At 36.8% G+C, this 19600-nt stretch overlaps 1 protein-coding gene across 1 annotated transcript; it reads right to left on the reverse strand.

Annotated features, from left to right (window-relative positions):
- Window positions 1–877: 877 nt before the first annotated feature.
- On the reverse strand, window positions 878–4593 carry LOC113326992. Its single transcript, XM_026574643.1, has 8 exons — window positions 4509–4593; window positions 2835–3644; window positions 2653–2733; window positions 2343–2513; window positions 2119–2184; window positions 1963–2028; window positions 1812–1880; window positions 878–1520 (listed from the first exon to the last, which is right to left on the reverse strand). The coding sequence occupies exons 2-8, from the start codon at window positions 3531–3533 to the stop codon at window positions 1116–1118; spliced, it is 1557 nt and encodes a 518-aa protein (XP_026430428.1). The 5' UTR covers window positions 3534–3644; window positions 4509–4593; the 3' UTR covers window positions 878–1115.
- Between the last annotated feature and the right edge of the window lie 15007 nt (window positions 4594–19600).

The raw sequence follows: 19600 nt of genomic DNA on the forward strand, positions 1-19600 counted from the left end.
TCATGTATGAAAGGGATAAAAACAGACCATAGTGAGGCTACCTTGTAACCCATATCTCTTCCCTATCCCTCATGTATAGGGAAGGATATGGGTCACAAGGAAGCCTCACGATGGTCTGTTTTCATCCCTTCCTTACACTGCACAGAAACTTAGTTTCCGTACAAATAGTGCCAAACGGAAACCAGGTTCCATTATTTTTTCCCAATTTTTTTCCACGTGTGTGTTTAAACTAATATTATTTATGAATAAAAAAATTTGAAGAGAAAAAAATAGAGATATAATAGGAAAGAAAGCGTTTTAATAAAAATAGAAGAATTAAAAGTAAAAAGTAGGGTAAAATAAAAACTTCTCAAACGGAAACTAAGTGTCCGTTGAAAATCACACGAAAATTCAGTTTCCGTAAAGTAATTTTTCACACGGAAACTGATTTTCCGTGTGATTCCCTTTCCTACTATCTGGATTAGATTTGATCCAGAAAAGAGATACCCCTACATAAATAAGGATATGGAAGACCATAATATTTGGCAAATCAGATTCCCCCCCTACATATAAGGGATGGGGAACGAAAAAGGGGGACCATAGTGTTTGGCCTTAGAGATGGTGTTCTCACTTCTCATTTAATGGCCATTGGCGGGTAAGGCCAAAATTGATCCATCCGAATCCAATGTGCAGCCCTGGACCAAGCCCAATACTTGTTGTTAGCTAGAAAACATGCCTCACTGGGTCCTCAACCTGCAACCACTATCCAAGAGGGAGTGGGTTGTGAAGGTTCCAACCCTCCCATAAGGGGAACATTGTTGGGGTATTGTGATGGATTGGATGAGCATTCTTTGTAGTCAGCATACCAGGGAAACAACAGCATGTCCAAAGTCAGGAATAGAGAAGCCAAAACAGATTTATTTACTTCTAATGTCAATCAAATATACAAACATCCACAATACATGTAAATGTACATGTACAATGGAAGGCATGCGTGTATACAGAATGAACAAAAAAACAAGATCATCGCTGCTCATGTTTTCAACGAAATCTAAAAAAAATTAATCAACTCGAAACTAGGAAATAGAAATCTAAAATGTCAGCAAACAAAGGGAAAAATCAGTTCTGTATACTAACTAATCAATTCTGTATACTCGTGCATTTGCCACGTCTTCTTGTTTAATAACATCTCTGTTAAAACCGTTGTTAACAGTGTTCTGTCTCTGCATTGTGTTCCCATTGGGAGAAGAATTATGATCATTTGAATTGGCACAAGGTGGGTTGTGGTTGTGAGGAAGATGGCCATTGGTGAAGTACGGCTTCTTTTTCTCGGATGAGTCTGGGCTTGATGCTTCTTTCTTGGAAGAGAGGGCTCCTGCAAGAGCAATGGGCATGAGACAGAGACCTTTGGTTTGAAGAAATTGCATAGCTGCTGTCACATTGGATTCCATCAGCTTCACCAATTCTTCTTCAAATGCAGCATTGTCTTCGGAATCTGATTGATAACCTTCTTGACCAGTTAAAAGTAGATTACCCGAGCCCTAAAAATGACATTATTCTCTGATTAGTTATGGGAGTAAATTGTGGATATCCTGTCACTTAAATCTTCTATACATCTTTATTTTACAGAATTTCGATCTGTCCATATGGTTTGTCTTCATAAAATTCAGAAGGAAAAACGTTCTTTGGCATGTGTCAGTACATTTCACAATGTACCGATAAATGTTTAGTGGAATTAAGATGTCTTTCTTAAACCAACGATCTGTGCTCTCATCCTAAGAGGACGAGCGGGGAAAAATTTGGATAAATATAGAGAGAGAAGGGGATAGTACCTCAGGTTGACCATCTGTAATGAGGGGAACTACTGCACCTGCTGCTCCAAGCCTGCTCATGCTTAAAACCTAAATTGCAGTATGTCAGTAAGAATTGGTGCACTAGTTTTATCAGTTAAGGTTTGAAGTACGCATTTATCTTTTACATTACCTTGACTTGAAGCTGAAGAAATTTGACATATTCAATGATCTCATCGAGCATTGACGATTTGTCAGCCTGCACAAACAAGCATAGCATCAGCAACAGCATTATATAAATACAAGGGCTTCAATAAGATTTACAGAAAATGGAGAGTAAAGACTTTACCCTACTGGCATTTGGAACCAGTTCTTGCAAATTCTTCATCCTGTCGGCAATTTTTTCTCTTCGGAGCTGTGCAATTTTTACATGGTTAATGCTCAACAATCTCAAGTTTCAAGCACTTAAATATTTGAAGGCAACAAACTGGTTCCAGTTTTGGAAGTATAAAGTAAACCACCACCTAAATACAGCTTGTTTAAAAATGTATAAATGAGACAAAAACTACTAACCCGTTCAGCTATGCTGTGCGGATCAGTTGCCTGACCCCTGCGTGCCCTTATACGTGGTTTTATGCCTCCATTGCACCCTCCACCAGGAGTAACAGAAGAATGTGGAAGCTGAGACACAGGATTCTGGTCTGTATAATGAGCGGTAGGGTTTCCTTCACCCAATTGTGGCAACTGGGTGGCAACAAATACAGAACAAAATTTAATTACAACAATGAAAGTTAGTAAGCTAAGGCCAGGTAATAGCTCTATAAATATGTTGAGTAGGACTTAGAAGAGGGGTAAAAGAACTGAACAAAAGCATATCAAGCACCTGCATCTGAGAATGCGTTCTTGCCACTGGAATTTGATTATTAGGAACGAAGGAAGGCAATCCATGTAACTCCTCTTGTGCCTATAATATTAGTCAAACATTAAGAATGTCGGATGGAATGGATACACATATAACTCTCTTAGCAGGCCAATGAGGGAACGCAAATAAAATTACGAACTTACAGATGTCAATGAGTTGAAGTTCCTGACACTAAGATTTTTATCATCCCCAATCCCGAAACCATTTGCATCAGTCTCCACAAAATCTCCTTGCAAACCAAACCCTTGTAATTTATCTTGCTCAATAACAGGGGGCAATGAAGGAACACCCCCATATGATGGTCTAGTCCATAACTGCGGAATTGAAGTAAATGATTGAGATTCTCCAATAGATGGATGAATCCCTGATGCTTCAGAGTCATTACTTCCAACTGAACCAGAATCCCGGAGCGCACAAGGTGACTGATCTGAACCACTTACAACAGGAACCAGCTCAGGGGAGCTACGGCTCAGTGAGTCAAGGGTTGACGGACACATATTCGACTGCATACTCATGTAGCTAGAGTTCATGTTACCAGCATTTACCAATTCTGCTCCGTATAAGGACTGTATATCCCGGTTGAAAACCTCACCTAGCAATTGAGGTTCATCAGTAAGCAAATCCTTGCTGAAATCATAGCTAGTGGCTAGTTTGTCCATACATTGACTTGAAGGAGGCATGTTGACCAGTAAATTCTTCTCACCCCCTTCAAAGATTCCTAAACAATCAGTTAGTAGTCCATCATTCTGAGCAAGACCATTGCGACCCCAAGATGACCTTTCTACAGTACTAACATCTGACCATGACGAGGATGAGAAAATTTGGTCAAGAAATTCGTCCATAGTAACCGTTCTTCAACAAGCTTGGTTTCTCAAGAAATCAAAATTATTGAGCATAGATACTCAAATGACAGTATAAAGCAACCCCTTCTTCTCTCAGCACTCAGCTCCTACCTGGAGCAACAAACAGATAATACGGCTCTCATTAGACATAGGTCAGTCTAAAGAGCTTAAAAAACATCATTGAATTGCATAAATCTTCGAAATGTGTTTCATACTAAGCCTGCAAGCGATTCAATCAACTCACTCGAAGGACATAATCTAAAATCACAAGATATCAGAAAATAAGTTTACTCACTCATGATAATCATTCGGTATCTCGATACAACACAAAAATACTACGACCCCGCGAAGCTCCCCACCATGATGGCAGTTCACAAGACTATCAGTCCAAGCTTCGAGGGGGTTATAAGATTGGTATAATTCATACATATTAACAAGAAAATACCCAAATTTTACAAAAAAAAAAAAAAATTACCAGAAATAGTTCATACCTTAATGCAATATCCCTAAGTATCATTGATTACCATCATAACAATCTCCATTAAAAATGACAAAAATGAAAAATCCAATCCTTTCATTGACAAGTTCATTGAAACCCCACACAAACAATTCTTCAAACAAAACACAAGCAAACAGAATATGAACATATTTAACACAACCCAAGACTACAAAATCATCTCAAACATAAACAGATTATTTAAAAAAATCCCCACCTCCAGAATTCCACCTAAAATTAACCAAATCATGAAAAATTAAACAAAACCCAGACATTAAAAACAATCAAAATAAACAATTATCAGCTAATCATTCAAAACAAAACTGAAAATTTTACTCTCTTTTCACTTCATGCAAATACTCTCAAAGCTACAAAATAAAAAACACACCAATACCGTTTTTTTTTCAAAATCAATTACTACTTCATTTCCAGTGGAAGGAGATAAACAGAGAGAGGATGAGATAGTTGGTAGTACTTACAGTGTGAATTCACTTCAGAGTTCAGAGCATCAAGAGAGAAGAAGAAGAAGAAGAAGAAGAAGAAATTTCAGCTTTTCTATTTTTCTTTTTTGTTGAAAAAAAAACCGCTAAATTTATTACGATATTTATTTGTTTGTTTAATTTCCGACTTAACGTTTTTCAAATAAATATCACACGTGTCGACCGATGATTGGTTTCTTTTAATTCCAGTGAAACCGTTTTTGTGGAAAACAAATAATTTCTCCTGTCACGTAGTGTTACGTTCAACGCTTTATCAGCAAAGAGATATCTGAAATGACGGTATTGCCCTCAAAAGTGCGGGAACTGAGAAGATTATTTAGGGGTAAAATGGGTATTTGGGAGCAGTTTCTTTAATTATCCGGATAATTAGGAGGTGTTTCGGTTAATTAGAAGGTTTTTGTAGACCTTGTCAAACACTACGTAGGGTATAGTTTAGGAGATTAAAGAAAATGGACGGTTATGATTAGCACCTCATCTTGAGTTTAACACCTTTATGATCTGTTTAGGTTTGACTGGGGCGTCTGATTCAGACCGAGTCGTCCAACTCAGCTCAAACATCCGATTCCAGCTATAATATAGAAGTGTAGTAAGTGTAACCTCTCCAAGGAAACCACTATACTTATTAGATAAGAAGATCATTGTACCTAGATGTATTCTTTCTTATTCTTTTTATGGTTATTTGGTACCTAATACTCCATTAATTAATGCAGCTAAATAAGCTCAAATAATTGATATTGAGAGGAAACTGCCTAATACTTCTAAATAACAATTTTAAAATAATTGAAAGGAAAAAAACACACAAAAATAGATGAAATTAGACTACATTATTGAAAAGCTAAGTGGAAACGTCTTTTTCATGATTGCGAGCTTCGGTTTTGGTAGAGTATTTTTTCAGATATTTCTCTAGAAAGGAGTCTTTGCTTCTATAGTTTCTTTTTCGATTGCAAATTTGCAATAAAATGATACAACTAGAAAATAGTAGGATCTCTTTATAAATTTGATTCTACTACTGGAAAATATAAAATGAAGGATTCCAAATAATAGAGATGAATTTTAGTTCTGAATAAAAATAAAATGAGACTTAATTATTGATAAAGTGAGTATGAATGTCTTTTCTCAGAAATGACAGTTTCAGTTTTGCTGGTGTTCTCTCTAGAAGTATTCTTGGCATTTATAGTTTTTGTTTCAATTGTAGTAAAAAGATACCACGAAAATGACATGAAATGAACGATTCCTACTAGTTGCAAATAAGACCAAGCAATTAGAAGGATCTCTCTCTGTAAGTTTGTTTGATTCTTTATCCATACCATGAAGAAATTGGCTTAAATTGCTTTTTCTTTTTTCTTTTTTTTTTTGGGTTTTTTTTTTCACTTTTCCTTTAAAAAAACAACAAGCAATTCATCCCTAGTTAAGAACGCTAAGCACAACACTTAGTTCCTGAGGGTACATAGAAACATACTGCTCAGTTATATGATATAATTTACTTGCCAAAATGGAGTTTTTTTTCCCGCAAAAATGTATTAAAAAATTTCAATATTTTCCGCTAAAATTTTCTAATTATTAAGAAAAAAATAAAAACTAAGATGTGCGAAATTAGTATATTAAACAAGTAATTTGGAAGATTCGTGATATATGTGGAAGTAGTTTGAAATTTTGTAAAATTTTATTTTGGTAAGTAAACTAGCACGGAGGGAATATAAGAGTTTGGAATCACACTGCTCGTAGTTTCCGGAATCTAGCTCCTTTAGTTACTGAGGTACAGGTGTTCCCAAAAGAAGCTCTATTAGCCGTTTCCCATTTGTGCTCAACAACTGCATTCAAGATGTTGCACTGAATCTGCTCCTCACGGCCTGCTCATGCATGCATTCCATTTACCCGCTGGAAAGGTGTGATTGCTATATCACTTTTAAGCTCTAGTACAGTATGGTTCACAATTCTACTGCACACTCAAAAGCGTCATCTGCCCCCACTGTACTCTTGGAAAGGACATTGTTCGTGTGAAGCTCCCTACTATAACCTGTCAAAGATGGATCATCTTCGACAAATCTCAATGAAAAGCCCATGAAAGTATGTGAACAGCCCTACGACTCAACTAGGCCTTTGGCGATGGCAAAGCTTAATGATGAAAGGGGCGCACGCCCAAAAAAAGAACTATAATTTTGGGCATACCAAAATCTTCCAGGGCATACTGAATGAAGACAAAAAAGGTTGTGAAATAGCAAAATCAGATAACCCCTTAACCCAAACTTTTTTTAATGGCAAATCTGCTCTTTACGTATTAGTGTTAATAATCTTGATTAGTGATTAAATATTTTGTTTAGTGATTAAAATAATTTTCAGAATTATAAGAGTTGTTTAGATGAAAAATTTGAGGAAAAAAAAATCAAAGTTTTGGTTTGGTTAAGAAGGAGAGAAAGAGAAGGAGAAAGTGAGAAAATTCTAATTCTTGATTCAATGGAGGATGAGGAGGGTCATCATTCATCTAAAAAACCTAGGAAAATACATATCAACTACAACAATGATCCAGAAATGGCTGATTTCTTAGATTATGAGAATGATTTTACACCCACTCAAACTCAAGCTCAAACTCAAACACAAACTCAAGATGATGATTTTTATGAGCCAAATCCTGATGATGAAGACATTGATGAGGAACCCAATTCTTCTAATACACAGGTACACTTATATCCTATACTTAATCTCACTTCTATAACTCTCAATTATCAAAAGTTAGGTTTTTTGAATCATGGTTCGGCGAAACAGGTTGAGGTTCGGCTCACATCTATGAGCCGAATCTACCAATTGATGAACGGTTCGGCTTACTGAATTTGTTTACTGCATGCGCCGAACCTATAATTTCCAATTCCAACCCTTTTGCTAAACACTAGTTCGGCTTATATGAAAGTTTCATAGTAAGCCGAACAACATCCTGAATAGCCCGGAATAGAATCATTACTAATTCGGCTTATATATCCAAAGTCGTATGTGCCGAACATAATTTTTTAATTTCTGGGTTGAAATATTGTTACTGGTTCGGCACATATGGAGAATATCGTATCAGCCGAAACCTCTTATGTTCAAGGTTCGACACATAATATGATTATCGTCTGAGCCGAACATGAATTTGTTAATTTTTGGGTTAAAATATTGTTCGTGGTTCGGCACAAATTGAGGATATCGTATAAGCCGAAACCTGTAAATGTTTACAGTTCGGCACATAATGTGATTATCGAATGCGCCGAACCTTGTTATTATATTCCCTTTCTAGTGTTTAACCTTGTGATATTCTTTGTAGATCGTGCTTGGACCCATGGAAAATCAACCTGATCCAGTAGAGATAATTCACGAGGATACCAAGGATCACTTCCAAAATGATTTGGTATGTAAGAACCTTTTGTTTACCTTAATGTTGTCGGAATATTCCAAAGTTTTTCTTACAAATTACTTGTTTTGGAATGAACGTAGATATGTAAAACTAAACCAGAAGTTCTGGATTGGCTTGAGGAACACGCGATGAAGATAAATTGTGTACTAGTTAAAGGACAACAAAGCCGATGGGATCGGTTTGAAATGATTTGTGAGCGTAGTGGAACCGGCGCTAGCAAGGTTAAAAAGGGTACTGTATACGTTGGGAAGACCGGGAGAAAGAATAGGACGAAGACGAAGAAAAGAAATTGCCCTTTCAAGATCGTTTTCAACCTCAATAATAAGTCCATGAACAAAGAAGATCAATATTGGATAATGAATGAAGATATGGATTGTCGTCATAACCACCCACGTCCCAAAGACCTTCATGGACATGCGAAAGTAGCGCGACTCAAACCCGACGAGATGCTAGAAGTGGATAAAATGACACGAGCACGTTTGCCACCTTCTAGGATTCTTAGAAAATTGAAGGCGGACAACAAGAATAACAAGTCGACTATGCAAACTATCTACAATGCAAGACAAAAGATTAGAATACTCAATTTGCAAGGTAGGATGGTGATGCAACAAGTAATATGGTTAGGGGTGAAGAATAACTACGCTTGCCAAAAGAAGTTGGATGACTTCGGTCAAGTCACACACCTTTTCCTTGCCCACCCGGAATGCGCCCAATTGGCTCTATGCTTCCCACAAGTTATTATATTGGATTGCACGTACAAGACTAATAACGATGAGATGCCGTTGATGAACATTGTGGGGCATACTTCGACAAAGGCACCGTTCACCGTGGCTTTTTGTTTCATGAAAAACGAGAAGAAAGAGAGTTATGTTTGGGGGTTAGAACAATTGAAGTTAATCTTCCGGGAGGGTGCTCTTCCAAAAGTGTTCGTTTCTGATCCAGATTCATCATTGATGTATGTTATTAAGAAGGTATTTCCGGATGCATTCAATTTTCTTTGTACATTTCACATATGGTGCAATGTGAGGAAAAAATGTCAACCGATAATTCAACCACTTAAGTTGAAAGAATTAGAGAATATTGCTAAGCTACCGTTGGAGACACGGGTAAAGAAAAAGAAGGAATTCTTTAAAGCATATGAACATAATGAGATGTTGTGTGCTTCTTTCCAAGGCGAATGTGAAGCTTTTATATGGTCAATCACCGAGGATGTCTATGAAGAAAATTTTAAAATGCTTATTAAGCATTGGAAGACCGCCTACCCCGATGTCATTACTTACTTGGTCAAAGATGTGTTGGAACCTAATAAAGAAAGGTTCGTGAGTTGTTTCACAAATCGGCACAAACACTTCGACAACCAAGCCACAAGTATGGTAGAGTCGGCTCATTATCGGTTGAAGAAGAACCTTTTTGGTTGTGTTGACACTTTTGTCACGGTTTTTGATGCAATTGATGAATATTTCAAAAGTGATGTTGTGAGAATTAAAACCGCGTTCGAGCATGACCTTATGTTTAGACACAAGAATTATGGTACTAATTAGCTACGGGAATTAACTTATAGAGTCTCCCATCTATGCATCGACTTGTTGATGAAAGAAGTGGATTTGATTAAGACATTAGGCGCCACCTTGGAGGAAGAGTGTGTTTGTACAATGAAGAAATCTATGGGACTTCCATGCCGCCATGACCTACTTCGGTACAAGGATGGTATCATACCATTTGAGGATATTGATCATTTTTGGAAACAATTAAGCTTCGATCCTCTCCGAACCGAAGACGATGAGGATGATCTAGAGATATGGGACACGACAAATGGGAAAAAATTGGCGGAGATGTATAGGAATATGTCCCGACCTAAAAAGAAATTCCTATGGGACAACATGATGCCGGTCATGTATCCTTTCACCAAGAAAATATTTTGGAACCGTAGAAGAGTGACCCGAAAGGTAGGAAGAGTAAGAAAATGAATAATTTCAAACTAGAAAAGCCAACAAGGAACTATTGGCTAATAAAAGGAATTCATCCGGCGTTGAGTACCATGATGCAAGGTTTGAAAAGGCAAAGAAAGAAATTGAGAAGTTGATGAAGGAGGAAGAAGTCAAAGTTCCAAAAAAACGAGGTCGCCCGAGTATTCAAAAATCGGAAACAAGTAACAAAGAGGTGAATGATAATGATTGTCCGTCACAAGCTAAGGATAGTAAAGAGGATGTCAGTGGGAAGGCTAAGATGTATCCTTCACAAACTAAAATAAAGGAGAAAAGGACCGTACATGAAATTGGTAGGATGAGATGACCCAAAAGAGATAAGTCCTGTAGGTATATGAGGCTTATCAATTTTATATTCGATAACTACTTGGAAGATCTATCGTCAATAATTCATGAGCATATTATAGCAATGGACGACGTGCAAGGCGATGGAAATTGTGGTTATTACGTCACGGCGGAACAACTTGGTCCTTTTATGGAAGGGAATAATCCGGTGCCCCATGAAAATGAAGTGAACTATATTCGCCAACGATTGTTACAAACCCTACGTAAAAACAAAGAATTCTATAAGACAATGATGAGAACAGGTCCAAGAAAAGATGCAGGGGTGGCAGCGGAGTACGTTGCATTCAAACGTCGTTTGCATGGGGATTTTATCATTACCGAAGAACATTGGATAGAAATGCCCATTTGTGGGTTTTTAATAGCAGAGACATTCAATTGCGTCGTACATTGTTTCGCATGGACGGGTAGTAGCTTTACTTACGCTCCTCCAACAAAACCTTGCAATGATGGTGTAAAGGATAGAAGACTTGTTCTTGGATTTGTTCAAAATTGTCATTTTATCGTCCTCAAACTTAGACCCGGTTGCCCATTACCACCCTTGATGAGTGCAACCTTTTGGCCTAGATTTGAAAATAATTTTGCGATGGATTGGTGTGCAAATTATGCGACAAAAATGGATCTTTGGAAATATTTGCATGTGCAGCCTCCAAGTGGACAAGTAATTACGTTTTCAAGTGATGAGGATGAAGATGTTAAGCAAGAGGTCAGTGAATATGATGAGAATGAGGTCAGTGAAGATGATGAGAAAGAGGTCAGTGAAGAGGATGAGATTCGTTTAGGATCTCCATAAAAAATGTTTCATGGATTTATCCGTTTATTTTGTGTCAGGTTCGGCTTATAAGAACAATTCACTGAAAGCCGAACCTGACAACAAAAAAATACCAGAATTACTTTGCTAGGTTCGACTTGTAGTATATTTCTGAAGAAAGCCGAACCTTTCATGATTCATGAACACAAGAATTATTATATCATTCCAAATAGACTTTTCAAATTCATAGAAATTGTGGATTACACCTGCTACATAGTAGGCTTGCAATTAATTTCTAATATCCTAAACGGGTAATGAGAAACCTTCTAAGAATGTGGTAGTGATCTTTGTTTTTTAAATTCTTTCCCTTCCATCGTCGCCATTCCTCTAGAGCTCGAACTTCAATCTCAGAGTTTGTTTCACCTTTGAGTCGATATCGACTCACAATCCGAACTAAATCTATGAAGTCTGTGACTTTTTTCTTAATACTTATAATTCGGCAAAACAAGGACGCACTATCCCGGTTGTGAGGATTACCTGTTTCCGTGCTGAAGGCTTCATGAATTCTAACCAAGTAGTACATACTCATCAGACCATTTACTCGTCGTTTTTCACCTTTCTTTGGATAGTATGCTACATAATTAGTGCAAAGAGATAAATATTCTTCTAGAGTAAACTCAGGAGTTGGGGGCGCCATTTGTTGAGCATATGTGGTTAAGAATATGAAAAAACATGTAGGTATATATAGAATATAGTTTTACAACGGTTATATCTTTCAAAAAAAGAGTCGTTCCTAGATTTTCGTGAAAAAAAAGTACAGGTTCGGCTTATAGAAATTTTAGAACATAAGCCGAACCTATATAAGTAACGGCTATTTTTTAAAAAAATTTGAAAATTTTTACAGATTCGGCTCACCATATTGGTGAGATTTAAGCCGAACTATATACTGGATTACACCAATAATGATTTTTAAAGCTCGGCTTATAACTCAAATTATATAAAAAGCCGAACCTGAAGGACAAATAATTCGGCGCGTAACTAACATTAGAGGATAAGCCGAACTCTATACATTCGGCGCATAACTGTTAAGCTATTCATTAAAACATGAAATTGAAGGTGTCCATAACCCAATCCCATAACCATTAAAAACAAAGTTGAGCACCTAAAAGCAAAGGTGTTTGCAACAACATAAAAGTGTACTTAAAACTTAAGAAAAACATTAAAAGGAAGTTGGAAACATAAAAGGGCATTTAACCACGACCCCTCTTCTTAGTGGTAGGCCTTTGTTCGGGTTCCTCGGGTCCTTTTCCTTTGTTGATGATTGCATCCCATTTGTTGATGAGGTATTTTTGTTCTTCCACGGTCATTGGTGTTTTGCAACCAAGTTTGGCCTTCATTTTTTTCAACATCTCCCTACCCGCGGCATTGGTCCTGACACAAGTATGAAAGTTATAAGACTAATTCGGTGAAAGTATGAATCATGTCTTGAAATTTTTATTAGCTTACACAGAGAGTGGATCGGCTCATACCACAAAACAATTATAAGCCGATCCTATATATTCGGCTCACAACCGAAACCGTCGAATAAGCCGAATCTATGATTATGAACTCAAACATGTATTCGGCGCAACATGATATCATATAAATAAGCCGATCCTATACACTTGTAAAATTTATGAAATTTTAACAATGATATTCGGCGCAACCCTAATACTATCGAATAAGCCGAATCTAGACTTATGAATTGAAACATTTATTCGACGCAAAACTAATACAACCATACAAGCCGATCCTAAGCACATGCAAAAATTCTGAAATTCAAACAACATTTATTCGGCACAAAACTAATACAACCATACAAGCCGATCCTAAGCACATGCAAAAATTCTGAAATTCAAACAACATTTATTCGGCACAAAACTAATACTACCATACAAGCCGATCCTACGCACATGCAAAATTTCTGAAATTCACAAAACATATTCGGCACAAAACTAACACCATCGAATAAGCCGATTCTAAATATAAGTCTCTGTGTCACTAAGTTCGGCTCAAAACGGATTTCAGATCTACGCCGAGCCGTTCATATGCACTTTCAGGGTTCAGTTCCAAGAACAGCTCGGCGCACATCTAACATTTGTTTTACGCCGAACCATACCCTGTAACCGCCGCAGAACACATGATTTTGACGAATTAAATCGACCAAAACAATCAAAAACATCAAATATGAGATGGGTTTGTAGAACTAACCTTCTTATTCTCATTTCCGGAGTTGGTTCTACTTCAATCTCTTCTTCCGGTTGATTTTGTGCTTGATTTTGAGTTTGTTCTTCACTCTCTAAATCTTCTTCTTCATCAATAGGTTGTTCAATCGATCGATTTGAACGAGATACTGCCTTACGACGACCCATTATATAGATGAGTTTAATCGTCGATTAAAGTTTCACGAATCGACAATTAAATTTCCGCGATGAAAAAAAAAGAAAGGGAAGGGTGAATGACTTCGGCTGTGGAGAGGAAGAAGAAGAAGGTGAATGAAACTGATTTTAGGTGTAGTTGATTATAGGTTTTGTATTAGGGTTAGGGATAGATTAGTAGTAATTTAAAGGATTTAAGGGCATATAGGTAATTGAACCACCCCATAGGGTACCCCTTATAAGGTCACCCAAGTTAGGACTAGTACTTTGTATGCCTAAGAAGATTTTGGTATGCCCAAAATCAGGGTTCCAAAAAAAAACAATATTCTCATTGTCAGACCCACAATTATTTTTAGGTACCGTGACACCCATAATTATTTCTGTGACACCCATAATTATATGAAATTATTAAAAATGTCTGCACGACGGATTATGCATCCGCACGACGGGTTATGCATCAGGGGTATAATTGGCAACACAACTTGGATATAACATATCTAAAAATCCGCGCCTTGGAATTTTACAAATTTTATATCGTTGGAAATCTTTTTAAGAGAGCTACACAACAAGTACAAACAAGAATATCAAATTTTTGCTTTTCACGAAAAAATCGGAGGTGATCATCATTTTAGGAAATTTTTTCGAAAACTTGATATATAACTATTATGCAGCCACCAAAAAAGATGCATAACACATTCTGCAGACGCATAACGAAATATGCAAGCATTTTCTCCACTGCATAAAAAATTATGTATTTGGATAACAAAGTTATGCATCTATAACAAGTTATGTAACCATTGTTTTGGTTGATTTTAGTGCGTCTGTACAAAAATTGATGCATAATGCAGTATGCATCCCATATTTACGGATGCATATCAAGTTACGCATCTATTTTCTCGATGCATAAAATATTGTGCAACAATTTTATCGATGCATAATGCATTATGAAGTCATATTTTCGGATGCATAACAGGTTATGCATCCATTTTCACGACTACATAACATGTTATGTAGATATTATTGTAGGTGCATGACAAGTTATGCAGCCTTATTTTTTGTTGGTTTCAATACTAAGAAAAAAGTAGCTGCATGACGTGTTATGCAACCGTTTTCTGGACTGCATAACAAGTTATGCAAAAAAAACAAAACTGCAGAACGTGTTATGCAACCAATTTCGAGAATGCATAACAAGTTATGCAACAAATTTTGTAGATGCATAACCTGTTATGCATCACTATTCTGATAGACACATTTTTGTGTCCGATTTGTCTCGATTCTATATGTTGTTAGGGCTCATTTTTGTACTTATTATGGGATTTTATTTATTTGTAGGTATTTTTGGCCAATAAACATTTTTGGAAAAATTGGCTCGAAAAATTGTCGGAAAGCACCCGGAGGACATTTGCTATTCGGACTCTCACTTTGGATAAGGGGTAACCTAATTACTAAGGGGCATCCCATTTCCAGGCAGTTGCTAATCGCACCCCTACTCTGGATAAGGGGCAACCATCTTCAACATTCAAAAATCAAGTTTTTGGCGGGAAAAAAGTGCAGTTAAAGAGCAGTTTTGGCAATCGTGATTTGAAGGAGTTTGAGGTCGATTAAACCTCTGATTTTCATAGGATAGACTCCTTATGGGTCTAGGAATCTGATATGGGTGTTTAAATCGATTAGACTGGGCTCAATCGACGGATTTGTCTCACAACAAGAAAATATGGAAAGTCACGTGTGTGACCTGTTTTAGGGAATTTTAGAGAGATTAAAACGCTGTAAACCTTCCCAAAGATTTGTATCTATCTAAGGAAGAGTTTAGAATAAAAATGAAAGCTTAGAAACGCGTAGAAATCCTAAAACAAGAAATTGTCGCAACTTGGCCGTGAAGAGAAGGAAAGAGATTTTGGAAGATTTGGGAGAGATTTAATCGGTATTTTTTATATAAATAGATGTGTTGGGTCATATAGAAGAGGTGTCGAGAGTTTGGGGACCTAAGGAGATCCAGAGAAGAAGAAATCAGAGTTTTACCAAACTCTGTTTCTGCTGCTGCTGCTGAAGAAGAAGAACGCGAAGAACATTGACGCTCGGTAGACAGTCGCAGAACAGTGTCGTTGTTTAAAAGCTGAAGAACATTAAGTTGTTCAGGGCAGTCTTATTTTAGGGTCTTAAAATCAGCGACAAAGCAACAGTTTTTCTGTAACAGTTCCATTGTAACAACTGTTTTGCAACACCAATGCACTGTTGCAAACAGTCTGTGTTATTACTTTTCACTCTTTTAATCATCTTTTGAGCAACAAATACATATTTTGAGATCATGATTAATATGAGGAGCTAACCCCATTGCTGAGGCGATAGGGGAAGCTATTTTTCCAATAAAAAGTGGTATATTCTATGTTGCAGATTCCTTTTACTTGTGATAGATCTATTTGGTTTTGCTGACCCACAGATATTTCGGCTATTACTTTATGATTTTATAAGGTGACTAATCCTTTCTTAGTCTGGCTGAATACATTAAACTTAGCACTTCTTGGGAGGTAACCCATTCTCATGCAACACGGTAATATCTTTCCTTATCTCTTTTGCTTCAAATGGTAACAGTTTCTCCTTGTTCATTCTTTTAATTTGATCTTTAGAACATTGAGGAAAATTTTAGATTTAAGTTTGGGGGTATAGGATAAACTTTTTAGTTGCACAATTAAACTCCAGAGCCTAGAAATTTATGCTTATTAAGGATGGCACTAATCAATCTAAGTGGATGGAAGCATTTTGGTTGTAGGAGTTGAGGAACCAATCTGACTAGATGTCAACATCTAAAGAGTCTATTCATAAAAGCACAGATCTCAGGTGTTAGAAATAACATGATAGTTTCACCATATCTCGTTGAGTCCTTTTCACTTCTGTTTTTATTTTGTTTTGTTTTTAAACTATGTTTCTCTAAGTGATTAGGTGGGGCTCACGATTCAAGTTGTTATCAATGCTAGGGTGAATTAGAGTGATTGAGATACAAAAAAAAAAAAAAAAAGACCAGACCATCAGACCAACTGGAATAAATTCAATAAATTCGACCACTGGAACCCTTATATATGCCAGTTGTGTTGACCTAGAGTTAGGATTATCAATCACTGGTTCCCTTGTATATGCCAGTGTGTTGATATTAGTCAGACTAGTATCTCAGTCCATTAGGATAGGTTCATTTTGGCGGAGGCCTTCAGACAGATATGAGAAACACCGTTCACCTAGTAAACATCAAAACCATCTATGTTTTTCTATATCCATCTTCTTAATCTATCCATGTGATTAGTTTCGACTCCGGATATTGATGTCCATAGTGCAACTATCTGAGTAGAGCTCTGTCACTTCATATGAATTTTAGTATGCTTGAGTGCAAACTCGTGTATAACAATTGGAATTTCGCATCAGGGTACTTCCTCCTGTAGTCAATAAGTATGCCAACCAAGGAGATTCTTTAGTGCCTTCCAAGGTTCTGTGTAGATAGCTAGGGTCTGGAGTAAAAATGTTTTGTGGGTATACCTCTGGTAAGCCCTCCGGAGACAAGACTCTGCCACTAGGGACACCTAGGGGTTTAAAGGCTCATTGCATACGCTAAATGCAATCGACGATGCCTGCGACAGTGAGTTAGGATTTTATTTCTATTTTATTTTTGCTCGAGGACTAGCAAATAATAGGTTTGGGGGTATTTGATAGACACATTTTTGTGTCCGATTTGTCTCGATTATATATATTGTTAGTGCTCGATTTTTTATTTATTTTGGCTTTTTATGTCTTTGTAGGTGTTTTTGGAAAAATAAGATTTGCGGCGAAATTGGCTCGAAAAGTGTTTTTTGCGTTCATGGGAGGACATTTGCTATTCGGACCCTCACTTTGGATAAGGGGTAACCTAATTACTAAGGGGCATCCGATTTCCAGGCATCTGCTAATCGCACCCCTACTCTGGATAATGGGGCAACCATCTTCAACATTCAAAAATCAGGTTTTGGCGGGAAAAAAGTGTAGTTAAAGAGCAGTTTTGGCAATCGTGATTTGGAGGAGTTTGAGGTCGATTAAACCTCTGATTTTCATAGGATAGACTCCTTATGGGTCTAGGAATCTTATATGGGTGTTTAAATCGATTAGAATGGGCTCAAACGACGAATTTTTCTCACAACAAGAAAATATGGAAAGTCACGTGTGTGACCTGTTTTAGGGAATTTTAAAGAGATTAAAACGCTGTAAACCTTCCCAAAGATTTGTATCTATCTAAGGAAGAGTTTAGAATAAAAAGGAAAGCTCAGAAACGCGTAGAAATTCTAAAACAAGAAATTGTCGCAACTTGGCCGTGAAGAGAAGGAAAGAGATTTTGGAAGATTTGGGAGAGATTTAATCGGTATTTTTGATATAAATAGATGTCTTGGTCATATAGAAGAGGTGTCGAGAGTTTGGGAACCTAAGGAGAGCCAGAGAAGAAGAAATCAAAGCTTTACCAAACTCTGTTTCTGCTGCTACTGCTGTTGAAGAAGAAGAACAACTGAAGAACATTAAGTTGTTCAGGGCAGTCTTATTCTAGGGTTTTAAAATCAGCGACAAAGCAACAGTTTTTCTGTAACAGTTCCATTGTAACAGATGTTTTGCAACACCAATACACTGTTGCAAACAGTCTGTGTTATTACTTTTCACTCTTTTAATCATCTTTTGAGCAACAAACACATATTTTGAGATCATGATTAATATGAGGAGCTAAACCCCAACACTGGGATGACGGAGGAAGCCATATTTCATACGTGTGGTAATTATATTTAATTATTTTTATGTCCTTTTGCATTAATTTAATCGTTTTATGATTTTTCTTAATTAGTTGTGAAGTCGTATGATGATGTATGCTTGGTCCAAGTGCTTTTGATGCATCGTGCTAGTGATTTATAGTTAATCTTTTTAAAATCTACCCTGACAAAGAATTAAAGTCAATAAACAAGAGCTATAAGTGTCTAAGAATTGATTTTTTAACCACATGGTATGAGGTTTGGTGGAATCCTGAGTCTCAGTAATCTCTCGGCATTGTGACAAACCTTGTGTATATATTTTCTTTATTTTTATTGTTTTCTATTATTAAGTCTAAAATTGAGTCTATACAAGTCCGAGTTGAACGAACTTTATTTACCACTTAAAAATTACATCATTGAGTTAGAGCATCGAGCCTATTGGGCTATTAAGAACTTAAACTTTTCACTTGACAAAGCAGGAGCTCAAAGAAAGTTCCAGCTCAATGAGTTGGACGAGATTCGTAGAGATGCATACGATAGTGCTAAGGAATATAAGAACAAAATGATACTTGTGCATGATAGGAATATTTTACGAAAGTCATTTTCTCCAGGTCAAAAAGTTCTTCTGTATGACACTCGTTTGCATCTATTCCCCGGGAAGTTGCGCTCTCGGTGGACCGGTCCTTTTGTGGTCCGTACTGTTTTTCCTCATGGCGCTGTTGAGATTGAGACACCAGATGGTAGTAGTTCTTCGAAGGTTAACGGTCAGCGATTGAAGCCCTTTTTAGAGCCTTTTCCTACAGGTGATGTTGAGGAGGTCCCTCTGGAGGACCCTGTTTACCTTGATTGACCATCGAGGCGATTTTGTATGTTGTATAATATTTTTGTAGGCTTTTGGTTACACTTCACCCAGGTACTATATTTCCAACTTCTCTCTTTACTATTTCCTCATGTTACTTATATTTTTGGTACTGTTCTTTGATTAGAAACATTGAGGACAATGTTAGATTTAAGTTTGGGGGTGGGGTAGAACTTTTTGTTACCCTTTCGTTGCAATAAATAAACTCCAGAGCCTAGAAATTTATCCCTATTAAGGATGGTACTAACCAATCTAAGTGGATGGAAGCATTTTGGTTGTAGGAGTTGATGAACCAATCTTACTAGATGGAAACATCTAAAGAGTCTATTCATAAAAGCACGTAGCTCAGGTGTTAGAAATAACATGATAGTTTCACCATATCTCGTTGAGTTCTTTTCACTTCTGTTTTTTTATTTTGTTTTGTTTTTAAACTATGTTTCTCTAAGTGATTAGGTGGGGCTCACGATTTAAGTTGTTACCAATGCTAGGGTGAAATAGAGTGATTGAGATACACAAAAAAAAAAATGTAAAAAAAAATGTAAAAAAAAAAAAAGACCAGACCAACTGGAATAAATTCAATA

This window comes from Papaver somniferum, unplaced genomic scaffold, assembly GCF_003573695.1.
Source record: "Papaver somniferum cultivar HN1 unplaced genomic scaffold, ASM357369v1 unplaced-scaffold_10, whole genome shotgun sequence".
Lineage (NCBI taxonomy): Eukaryota > Viridiplantae > Streptophyta > Magnoliopsida > Ranunculales > Papaveraceae > Papaver > Papaver somniferum.

What these genes read in the sequence shown, in the direction of transcription:
- LOC113326992 (XM_026574643.1), bottom strand. Translation starts at nt 3,533, where the DNA reads ATGGACGAATTTCTTGACCAAATTTTCTCATCCTCGTCATGGTCAGAT. An exon ending in TTCTTCAGCTTCAAGTCAAG is followed by an intron (nt 1,881 to 1,962) that starts GTAATGTAAAAG and finishes ACTGCAATTTAG; the next exon opens with GTTTTAAGCATGAGCAGGCT. An exon ending in TTACAGATGGTCAACCTGAG is followed by an intron (nt 1,521 to 1,811) that starts GTACTATCCCCT and finishes TGTCATTTTTAG; the next exon opens with GGCTCGGGTAATCTACTTTT.